Source organism: Arachis duranensis, chromosome 1 (assembly GCF_000817695.3).
Source record: "Arachis duranensis cultivar V14167 chromosome 1, aradu.V14167.gnm2.J7QH, whole genome shotgun sequence".
Classification (NCBI taxonomy): domain Eukaryota; kingdom Viridiplantae; phylum Streptophyta; class Magnoliopsida; order Fabales; family Fabaceae; genus Arachis; species Arachis duranensis.
In genome coordinates this window covers 2,340,811-2,353,281 of record NC_029772.3, presented here as the reverse complement: position 1 = coordinate 2,353,281, position 12,471 = coordinate 2,340,811, and the positions used below count along the sequence as shown (strand labels likewise).

Genomic DNA, 12,471 nt, shown 5'->3' with positions numbered 1-12,471 from the left:
ATGACGTGTGCAAGAAAGGGTTGGTTTCGAATAGTAATACTTTTATCACTTTCATTGATGGACAAGCAAATATGAAAAATTGATTTGGTTTGGAAGAATTTTCAGGTAATGATCAATCAAGGTATTAGGCCGGAGTTGATCATGTATAATGCACTTATCAATGGCCTTTGCAAGATGTGTGATTTAAAGGAAGTTAGAAAATTTGTGAATGAGATGAGTGACACAACACTAATAGGTAGATATTGCAAAGATGGGGACTGAAACTTGTATTAGAGATCAAGAAGAATATGATTGAAAGAGATTGAACTTGATGAGATAGCTTTTATTGAGCTCATACTACGACTTTGCAGAAACAAAAAAAAAAGAAGAAGAAGAAGAAGGACGAACAAGGAACTGAGGCTGCCACCAACCAAAGTTAGCAATCAGTGCAGCAAATACAATGGTTTGTTAAAATTTAGAGATACTTCATAGTTTTATTATAGATTTATGTGTCTATGTTTAAATTAGTTATGAATTTAAGTGTCTCTTAAAATTTTTTAGGAGTTTAATTGTCCTATTTTACTGTAGTATATTACTAACACGACAAGAGGTGTTTTGTCTCTTGGAATAGTTCCTTCGGACGTCATTAACTACTGTGATACATAGACAAAATCCATTAGTTTTGGATGGAGACATTAACAAAAGGAGTAGAATGTCAACAAAATTAATCATTAAGGACCACAATATTATTTTTCAATTGATAAAAACATTGTTATTTTGGATAATTATTAAAGGTCGAGGTAGAATTTTACTCTTAATTATATGGGATCGTGTACCTTTTTGTAATATATCGAGATCAGGTCAGCTATGTGAAGGGAATATTGCAGTGGCTTTTGTATTTGCAAATAAATGTGTGTACTTTTCTTATAGAATTACTTAATAATAGAATTACTTTTTTTTTGGTTGACTTAATAATAGAATTACTTAATTTGATTTTTAGATGTGTATTTAAATTGAAATGTGTTAATAATTAAAAATTTTAAAACTGAAATGGAGATTTTAAAATTGAAATTTTAAATTTTATTTTTATTTAGTTTATTTTTTAAATGTATATTTAATTTTAAAAAGACATTAAATTTATTTAAATATGTTTCAATTTTTTAAATTAATATAATAAAAAACTAAATAAAAAATACTTTTAAAAGATACCTAGATAAATTGTAATTCATCATGCGGTTGTTTATTGTTTACTATATTTTCATGTGATTTAATTAATTTTTAATTACTTTATTATTCCTTATCGTTTCACCAAATTTTTAATTAAATCCCTATACTTTTTTTCTTTTCAATTGAATTTCTATACTACTTTTAACTTTGTAATTATATTCTTTTTATGTCAAAAATAATAAAATTAACGAAATATTTTTTCTAAAAAACATGTGATCAAAGATCTAATTAGATTTTTTATTATAATACTAAATACCTTTAAAACAAAATCAGCCATTTTAGCAATAACTAACTTAGCCAAATCCCATGGCTTAATAATCTCCATCAAGTTTTTTATCTCAATTTTTCTCTCAATATTATATCCTGTGTATTTTTTGTCATCCTATTTAAGATTTTTCATTAGAGACTAAACAAAATACAATAAATAAGATTCGTTAGAGGCACTGAAATCTAAATATAAGAATAAGACTTCGGATAAATTCATTATTGATCCAAACTAAACTCGATTGTTTTGTTTATAAAAATGTTCAATAAATACCAAAATCAATCCCTCTATCATTGGCCATGTGTATTTATGCTGATTCATACATTTTCCAACAAATAACTAACTACCGGATTAATCAAACGTTTCACAAGAATAATAAAATTCTTTTACAGCATCAGAATCGAATATCTTACACTAACACCAAATATCTAGTCCTATACAGTGGCTGAATTTTTATATCCATGTAGTGTGGTTAATAATTTATTTGCATAATTCTACATAGGTTTGATTGTTTTTTGGGGTTCCAAGACTTAGATACATAAAACTATAAACAAACTTTGAGGCGTTCACCTGCTACACATACAAGAGAATATGAAACCTGGGACATCTCATGTGACATTACAAATACATACAACTAATGGTTGACAGGATATGTCAACAATTAGGACAATTCTACAGTGAAGAGTGTTTTTCAACGAAGAAGGAAGATTGTTCTTTTTACAATATAGGGAAATACTAAAAAATAAAAACATGTGCAATGCATATTCTAAAAAATATAGTTACAATCTTCATTCTTCAACCAACTTCACTCTTCACCAGAGAAATTCCCAAACAATTAAATGATAAAAGAATCTATGATTGTTGTACCTCAATCAATTCTGTTGACAGAATTCCCATAGTCATCTTCAAGCACATAAAGAAGCTTCCTGTAAGCATGCCCATCAAGAAGGTCCTTATCCTGAAACTTGCGCAATAAGCTCATTGCCTCCTGAACACTTCCTCGTCTGCAAATCTCATCGAGCACGGTCCTAAAAGTAATAAAATCCGCAGACCTCTGTTTTTCAGTCATCTCCCATAGATAACTTACTGCCTCCTCAATTTCTCCACCAAGCGCCAAAGCATTGACAAGTGAATTGTAAGATTTGCTACTTGGGATGAAACCCTTGATCTTCATCTCATGACATAATTCTTCTGCGTTTTTCGTCCGGCCTTGAGCACACAACCCATGAATCAAGTAATCATAGGTAAAGGAGTTTGGCTGGCAATTGTAAACCACACCCATCTGATGGAATATCCTCAACGCATCGTTAACATGGAGAGAAAGGACATAACCTTTTAGCATAGCATTTAACGAAAATATGTCAGGCTCTACACCGTCATTCACCATTTGCTTGAACAAACTTCTAATCGTCTCCATATACACATAATTTATATAGGTGTTGCTACCCCTACCTAAAAGTGCAGCAAATAGAATATTATAAGTCCTAATTGAAGGCCTACAATTTGAATTCCTACTCTTCTTCATTTGCTTAAATATATTCACAGCTCTACTCAGCTTCCTGGCCTCAGTGAAATAATATATAATGGTGTTGTACAGTGCCTCAGAACCGATCAAAGGAACCGCAAGCAGTTGGTTCACAATGTCATCCATTTCTTGATACATCTTTGCAGCCCCAAGCTTCTTTATGGTGACATGAAAAGTGGAAACATCATGCCGGAACCTTGGCTGCTGAGATGCCCAATGAAACAGCTCTAAACAAACCAAAGGGTCACTTTGAAGAGTCACCACATTGCACAGTTCTTGAGGGGTGAACCTTGGTGGAATTTGGGACAGTGCCAAGTGAAATTTTGTTTGATCTAAAGTAGGCTTTAGGGATTTCAACAACCTCTTGCGAACCCTTTTTCTATAAGACCTTGAGGGAGCCTTGGTTGAATAGCAATGATAATTGACGCAAATAGGTGCAAATATTATAGGAAATTTATTGTGGCCAGCAGTGATTTGAAACAAAAGGGGTTCAAATTTCTGAATATCATGAGAAAGACACAACTTTTGTGGTCTCTGATAGATGAGGCCCTTGAACATGAGCTCAGGGAACTTCTGAAGAAATGAGCTTGGGAAAGAGAATAAATTTTGGATCGAGTTATTCCTACTGAAGTAGTTATGATATCTCGAGCAATTTCCACCAAAAGATTGCATTTTTACTGTGCTTGGTGAATAACTAAGTGGGAGGCTAAATAATACTTAACAGACAGCCCGGGTATGTGTTGAAGCATCTATTTCTTGCTCCCGTTTTCAAGTTTCTGCATTCAGAATATAATAATACTAATTCGTCTTTATTCTAATGCACAAGCTCTCTCCATTGAATACGTTAATGGCCTCAATATTAATTCGCCACCTACTTCTCCGCACAGTAGCAATCGACAAGGGAAGCTTCAGCATCACTGTTTCTACAATGATTTCCCACTAACACTTAGATGTATGCCATTTGTTCAGTTCAAGCATATATATATAATCATGGAATATCAATTAGACCACTATGACTAGACCAGCTCCACATTTGATTCATTGAATATATCCCAACCGTCACAATTAACAACATTATACATAAATTGGCTGAGACCTGGATTAACCATCCCCACAACAAAAAGATTTCACTTTATACAACTTCTAAGGTTTAGAACTTAGTCCACATGAAAATGTGTGCAATCAAATTAAGTTCCACAAATCCAAAACCAAATCAAGAATGAAAAGTAACCATAGTGTAAAAAGCACCTTCTAGAACCAACGAAACAAAAACATTAATTTTTTTTTCTTTTAAATTCTGTTCTTGAACAGAAATTGTAATAACTAGCAAGACGTCAAGCTTTGCTAGGAAAGAACATAACCAACCACCCATAAACTATAAGCAAAAGGATGTAATATATTCTTGCACAAGGAAAAGAAAGGGTAGGTAACTAAATAAATAAAATAACTAGAGAGAGAGAGAATACCAATTAAGTACGAGAATGATTGAGGTTTGTTGAGTAGGAGAATAATTGAATCAGATAGGATGAAGTGAAGATCCAATAATTAAACTGAACGATTAATCAATGAATCCCCATGACGATCATTCTAATGTCCCAACGAGAAGATGCAAAACCCCGCAAGAAGAAAACAGAGAGAAAGGAAACCTGGTTGGGAGATAACAAGTGTTGAAAGATATTGGGCAGAGATATAAAACAGCCTTGATCCTTACAGCCTATGAGTCTATATATAACCACATTTTACTACACTGGAAAAAATCTAAGGAATTAATAATCAGAAGTCTAAGTGCTTGAGGAATCTCACTATGAACAACATATTATCTGTTATCTCACTACTCTTGTCTTCAGGCATATGTTTCATGCTATCTTAGTGTTTTACCATTGTATTATTATTGCCAATCCCTTTAAGGTTAGACCTAACTAATGTATCAAGCTTTTCTTTCTGATAGTTTGTATAGGAAAATATGCCGCCATGTTCTGTGTACCTAGCCACACATCTCTGTAGCTCACAACCTTAGAAACTTGATCTGTATACTTAAGCTACTTCGTTACAAACTTCTGATAAGTACCAAGTACAATACTGAGTACAAGTCAGATTTTGAATAATGTTTACTGAGAAAATTGAGCTCTGAAGTCAGCTACTTCCAAACTGAAAATTAAGCATACTAAGGAGTTGACAAGAAACTTGCATTATCACAGTCTTCAATTAACCATAATTAACATACAGCATTATCAAATCATCAAATTCATAACAATCAAATAAGCAACGGACAAACAGATTCACTCGGCAAGGTTTTTTTTCTGGGGGGGTGGGAAAGCAAATTAAACTATCTATGAATACACAAGATGAATTTACCCAGGCTCACAAAGATCGGCGGAGAAGCTTCATAGACACGGTGACAGTGAGAATGCAAAGTCATCGAGGACATGAAAAGACGACGGTGAAGAAGACGCGAAGCGAGGATGGAAGAGAAGACGGGAGGTGAAGGAGGCAGTGGACGCGTGATGCGCCAGTAGCGGAGCACACGAGGAGCGAGGGTGGTGGTTCAGCGGCGGAGGGCGCGACGGCGGGAGGCTGGCGTCCGGAGGGCAAAGGAGGAGGATTCAGTGGGAGGGATAGGGTTTAGGGGTTCCTATTAAGAAAAGAATGAGCCGATAGGTTAAAAAAAAAAGAATTTTATAAAATTTTTCAAGGTTGCGAGAACCGGACCGGTCATTGAACCGGTCAAGTAACTGGTTCAATGGTTTGCAGCCAAAACAAAAGTGATATGTCTGTAAATTTGGATCCAACAACAAGAAGTAGCCAAAGTAAAGAAACATCCAAAATAATCAAAATGAAACTTTTCTGCAACAAGCATCATTAACCCTTAAAATAAAAATGACAAATTTCTCATTCTAACACAAGCATAGTAAGCTATGTTCTTTAACTGTGATTGCAATGCAACAACAAACCATTATGTCCCAATGTCATACACAACATTAAGGTAATACATTTAAAAAGAATAAATAAATAAACAAAAGGAGTTCAGCTCAAAACATGAGTAAGCCCTTCAAATAATCAAAAGTTTATTTGGTCCTTCGATTATGCATTTGACATCAAATTGATCATCAATTTATATATATTACTAAAATGGTCAAATTAGTCCCAAAGATATATGAGACATCTAATTGTCTCTTCACTATCAATCTGTTACATTTCTCCATAAAATTAGACCTCAAAAACATAAAATTGGTCCTTGATGAACAAAAAATTGATTATTAAAGGACCATTTTGATGCTGTTGACACAAATGAGCATCAATGTGCGTACCTGAACTTTTCTAGGCCTACATGAAATATAAGAATTTAAAATAACAGAATAAAAAGCAGCAGAAGCAAAACTTTGAACAGAAACTGAATTTTAATTCAATTCTCTAGCAATAACTTGATACATCATATGCATTGTTGGCTCTGTATAAGAAAAGAAAGATCTGAGAAAATATTTGCCTAATTATATCAATTCATACAGCATTTAAAATCCAGAATTATATTCAGCAAAAGTCAATGTAGCATTCAAAATCCAGAGTCCCAAAATTGTATCAATTCTATATAGCATTCAAAATCCAGAATCCAAAATTGAACTTATATCAAATTTATATTAAGCAAATTCAGAATAACAGAATGTTCAAGTCATATAATTAACAAAAAAAAAAACTGAAAAGCAGAAGAACTCTGCATCAAGCCATCAATTCATATAATTAACAAGACAATTGAACTAACAATCTTCCAACAGACAATTCATATAGTTAATTAACAAAATAAAAAAATTAATTCAAAAACCCAAGAACTCACCGTGGCAGAGAGCAAGAAGGCCTGAGTTCCAGAACGACGACGCCGACGACCAGGGCGACCAGACGACACCGACGACCAGGGCGACCAGACGACACCGACGCCAGAAGCTCCAGAGTTCAGACGACTAGATGACGACGCCGCTGACAGCAGCTTCGATCCGCGACCGGGAGTTCCTTCTGCCCGTTGGAGTTGCTTCTGCCGGCGTCGATTGTGGAGCTTGTTGCCGGGTTAGGGTTCGAAAATGGAAGAGGAAATTAGGGCAGCTATGGGTTTCGAAAATGGAAGAGGAAATGGATGGATTGGGTGGGTGGGTCACTAGTACAGTAAGTTTTTTTTTTTTTTTCCTCGGCGTCAAAACCACGCCGTTTCGATGGATAATGAAAAACCGTTGATTTAAAAAACTGGACTGGTTCATCTGGTTTGTCGGTTAACTGCCGCTTCAGTCGATTTTTTTATCAATTTTTTACAAGATGGTTCTAAAAGTCATTCGGACTGATCAGATGACTAATTTTTTATTAACCCGATCGAATCGGCCAATCCAATTCGGTTTTCAAAACTTTGAAATTTTTTACTCATTCAACTACTTCATATTTTAGGTAGAGAAAGGCTAAAAAATTATTAAAATTTATTATTTTTAGTCATTAATTAATTATTAATGTTTAAAAATATAAAATACAATATAATTTTTTTAAATAAATATTTTAAATATTTTATTTATTGATATAGGTAATTTGGATCAATAAATAAAATATTTAAAATGTTTATTTAAAAAATTTATAAAATATGTTATTAAATTATTAGACTAAAAAAATTAGTTTATAGGAATTAAGTTGATGATTAAGTTATAAGTAAAAATAATAAATTTTGATGGCATTTAAATATCAAGCCAACTTGAACCAACTTTTTAAATTTAAAAAAAATGTACGTCATTATGTCTTTTCTCCAAAAAAAAAAACATCTCAAAATCTAGGAAAGAAACTTCTAAAACCCCACATAAAAAACCATCCATATTTACTTAGAAAGAAGCATATGAAAAAAATAGTTAAAGAAAAACCATGAAAAGAAACATTCAAAACCATGTAAAAAAACATTTATTTACTCGGAAAAAACATTCAAAAAAATAGTTAAAGAAAAACATGAACGCATTGCAAAGAGGATGTTGCACCGGTCGACGCCATTGCATTCGCGAAGGAGAGGGTGATGAGGTGGTTCTGGTCGCAGCGAATCGCGAGAGGGAAGGTGCTGCGGCGGTCGGCACCGCTGCGAATCACGAGAGAGGGCACTGTGGCGAGAGACGACTCTGCAATGGTCCTGAGTGGACGAATCGCAAGGGGGGAGGGCGCTGCGATGATGGCCAGCACTGCGAAACGCGACGGAGGGCGCTGCAGTGGTCGGTGACGCTATGAATCGCGATGGAGGGTGCTGTGGTGGGAGAGAAAGACAACAGGGTAAACGGCGTGAGTAGGAATAGGAGAGAATAGAGGAGGTGTGCGGTTGTTTTTTTCAATTTTAAAGTTAAGTTTAGAAGTGGTTTTTGTGTTATTGGACCTTTATTATGATCCACATTGTAATTAGTTTTAGTTGGCTGCTATCCTAGTTGATTTCCTAAATTTTTTCTATAAGAATTTAATAGATATCCTTTTAGGACTTCTAATATAATATGAAAAAGATATTATCAAACAGAAGACGAGCAGATAAATGAAGTGACATCAATAGTAAAAATGGAACATTAAACTCTAAAATAAAGCTATCACCCCTTGTCCTAATTACAAACTTAGAGAAAGTATAAACTAAGTTAAAAAAGCAATGTAATTTTATCTTTAAATAAAATTAAAGCTAAAACGCCTAAACTAAGCAATCAAACAACTAATAGTTGTCAATCACAGTCAATCCCTGACAACGGCGCAAAAAACTTGGTGTGGAATTTATAATTCACAAATTAACCGGCAAGTGCATCGGGTCGTACCAAGTAATACCTCAGGTGAGTGAGGGTCGATCCTACGAGGATTGATGGATCAAGTAACAGTGGTCAAGTGATTCACTTAGTCAGACAAAAAGAAAATGGTATTTTAAGAGTTCAAACGCATTAATAGTAAATTCAGGAGATCAGAAAACAAGCAGTAAACGGATTGTGAAATATATGAGAAAACAGTTAAGCCTTCAGAGATATCTATCTTCCGGATTGACTTTTCTTACTAACTATTTTAATCATGCAAGATTCAATTCATGGCAAACTATAGGTGACTAAACCCTAATTCCTTAGACCTTTTTAGTCTCCTCTAACCTTCATCAACCGCCAATTCTTTGGTCACTTAATTCCAATTAGAGGGTGAAGTTCAATTCTAGTTTATATGCCACAGAAACCCTAATTACCCAAATATAAGAGGATTATATGTTACGTATCCCGTTAAGTCCAGATAATTAGAAATTTAGGAGAAATTGTTTTCAAGTTGTTGTTCAAGTAAAGAGCTTTTTCAAGTTATACAAGAACTCAATTAGAACAAGGGTCATACTTCCGTTCCACCCATATTCAAAAGATAAAGAACAAAAACAATTCTTGAAATAGAAACCAGTACATGAATTAAAATAGAAAAATAATAGTATCAATCCATACAATAGACAGAGCTCCTAACCTTAATAGTGGAGGCTTAGTTGCTTATGGTTCAGAGAGAAAACAAGGATTCTGAAAAATTGTAAAGTGCGGAATGAGGTCGAAGAGAAGAGAAGAGGCCGAAGGGCTGATTCTTTTCCCTTTTATATCTAATCCTAATTAATGTAAAATATATTTTCTAAAACTAAATAATATCTTTTCCTATTTGTAATTAAAGTAAAGTTTAATCAAAATAAAAACAAATCTTCAAATGCTCTTTGTCATGCGTAGGGACTATCGAACTTGGCATGCTTGGGCTGGCGCCTAACTTCACTAAATGTGAAGTTAGGCAAGGCTGAGGCAGCATGAATTGGTGCTGATGTGAGTGTTGTTGTGCCTAATTTGAGAAAGGATTGCGCCTAACTTGAAGGAATCAGAACCAATTTGCGTGTTGATGTTGTGTCTGGCGCCTAACTTGAGAAATCTCAAGTTAGGCGCCACCTTGGCAGACTCCTTGGACGCTCCTTGCTTTGTCAAGTTAGGCGCCATTTGTGCAGCCTTGGATTCATATATATAGTTGATCTTGGCCTCAAGTTAGGCGCCACCCTTGCTGAATTGGTGGAGAATAAGTATGGACTATTATATATCGTTGGAAAGCTCTAGAAGTTGCTTTCCAACGCCACTGAAAGCACGTCAATTGGACCTTTATAGCTCGAGTTATTCAGGTTAGAGTGTATAGAGGTCAGGGTTGACAGCATCATTTGCCTTCTACTCTTTTTCTACAGAAACTCCATCAAATCCATCCGAATGCTATATGAAATAAACAGAATTACACACGACTCAAAGTAGCATCCATAGTGGCTAAAAGATAATTAATTCTTTATTAAACTCAACAATTTGAGTATAAATTCACTAGGAAAAGATAGGAAAGATGCTCACGCATCACAACACCAAACTTGAATTGTTGCTTGTCCTCAAGCAACCAAAACTAATACAGGTTTAAGATGTGAATTTGAATGAGAAGTGAGAGTTCAATTAGGCTCATGTCTCTTCTTGAAGTGGGGTTTGCCTATTGTAACATTGAATAGTTTTGGCATCTCACTCTCTTTTGAATAAGAGGAATGTCACTATCATTCGGAATTGGAATTCAGATAATATTATGAATTTTCTAATCTTTATACTTCAGTTTAATCCTTGAACATAGCAAATATCCTTTAGTTCTTTTCTTTGGTGCTTTGCACCTTGAGTCTAGCCGTGACTTTAAATATTTTGTCTCAAGCTTTACTTAACACAAAAACACCACGAGCACTTAACTGGGGAACTCTCTTTAAGTTTTGATTTTTCTTTCAGTTACTCCCAGACAGTGGTGCTCAAAGCCTTTGGCATACTCTGTTAATTGCATTTGATCTCGACTCTTAGTGTTCTGTCTCAAGACTTACTTGACACATTCACACCACAAGCATATGACTAGAAAAACAACTCTTTGAGCTTTTAATCATACCTGTAGCAAATTATGCAGAACTGGGATAGTTGAAAATTTGATTGGGGCAGCCGGAGGTTCTGCGCATAGGCACCATGTCTGCGTACGCATGACTTGCAAAACCCCATTTACCCGAGTCAGCTAGGTTCTGCGCGTACACACGAGGCGTGTGTATGCACAACTACCCTGTTTTGTCTAAATTGTTGTTTTTGAACTACTTAACCTTCCAACCTGTTTATAACCCCATTTGAAGTTGAATAACTAATCATTAAGCATTAAATACATCGAGAAGGATTATAATGAATTGAGTTAAACTATTCCCGAATTTAACGCTTGGTTAACCGGATGAAATATTGCGGGGATGGTGGTTTTATCCTACTCGTGGTGAGGACGAAGGTTTCATCCCACTCACGTGTTAATGAAATTGACAAATTGATAAATTATTGTGGGTTAATAAATTCAAATTGATAAAATGGATAATGAATTTGGGGTTGAGGAGTTTAATCACTTATGAAATGACTAATGACTTTGATATTGATTAATTGTGGCCTAAATGGCTGGAGTGGCAAGGTCTGGGTATTATCCCGCTTATGTGATAACTAGATCATTGACTTGGCACCTTCATCGGGTAAGGACGGAGGTCTCATCCCCCTTGTTCCGTGGTTGCAGTGTGATGTAGGGACAATGATACATAATACCCACATTCTCTCGGATGAAAGGTGAGAGAGCACACTCCGTTGATGTGAGATGGCACTCTCCATTTGTTTGGCACGTTTATACCTCCAAGAGAAGATGAGACGGCACTCTCCATTGAGATAATGGTACCATGAATATTTTATTTCTCCTAGGGATGCACATCGAAAGACCGATTCGGGGTGTCAACCGGATTTGTGTCAGGTTTGGTAGTATAACCGACACGTGAGCTCATGGCCAGTAGGACAAGCATGCATCATCTGCATCTATGTGACATTGTTTGAGTGTGTACATTATATTTAGTTTGTCTACATGATTATCTCTGTTTAACTACTATTTGCCCTACTTACTGTAATTGGCTTTGTTTGTACTTAAATCTCTCTGCTTGTGCTTGTTACTACCACTAAACAAATTATTGAACACTGAATTACTAAATTTGAACTATTGTGATATTGAGAGAACTGATGACTTGTATTGAGAAAAGTTGAGAATTTGAGATCATTGTTATAGCTGAGAACTTAGTTTGTTAACCTTGTTTGAATTAGAAAGGACCTAGACTTGAACCTTGTATTGTTTGGAGTTTAAGATTGCCTAACAGGTTCATTTCCTTTTACATAATCTCTATTTGGAATTATTATCCTATTGGAAACCTTTGGGTTCTCACCCCATTGTGAAATTGTTTATTTTACAGATATAAGACGTGAAGTACCTCGCTAAGCGTGCAGGATCTCTTGTGGAAAATGAAGATTGTCGTTTGGGACTTTATTTTGTATCTTAGTATTTACTTCTCCACTTTTGTATATGTAACTGTATATCCTTCTTAGAGGTTAATTTATGGAGAAAGTTATTGTATTTTGTATACTTCTGGATTGTATTATACTTT

At 34.9% G+C, this 12,471-nt stretch overlaps 1 protein-coding gene across 1 annotated transcript; it reads right to left on the bottom strand.

The window, feature by feature from the left end:
* Window positions 1-2,058: 2,058 nt before the first annotated feature.
* Window positions 2,059-7,133, bottom strand: LOC107483220 (pentatricopeptide repeat-containing protein At2g27800, mitochondrial). The gene is made up of 4 exons (XM_052253755.1): window positions 6,826-7,133; window positions 5,352-5,628; window positions 4,463-4,642; window positions 2,059-3,913 (listed from the first exon to the last, which is right to left on the bottom strand). The coding sequence occupies exon 4, from the start codon at window positions 3,666-3,668 to the stop codon at window positions 2,340-2,342; it is 1,329 nt and encodes a 442-aa protein (XP_052109715.1). The 5' UTR covers window positions 3,669-3,913; window positions 4,463-4,642; window positions 5,352-5,628; window positions 6,826-7,133; the 3' UTR covers window positions 2,059-2,339.
* Between the last annotated feature and the right edge of the window lie 5,338 nt (window positions 7,134-12,471).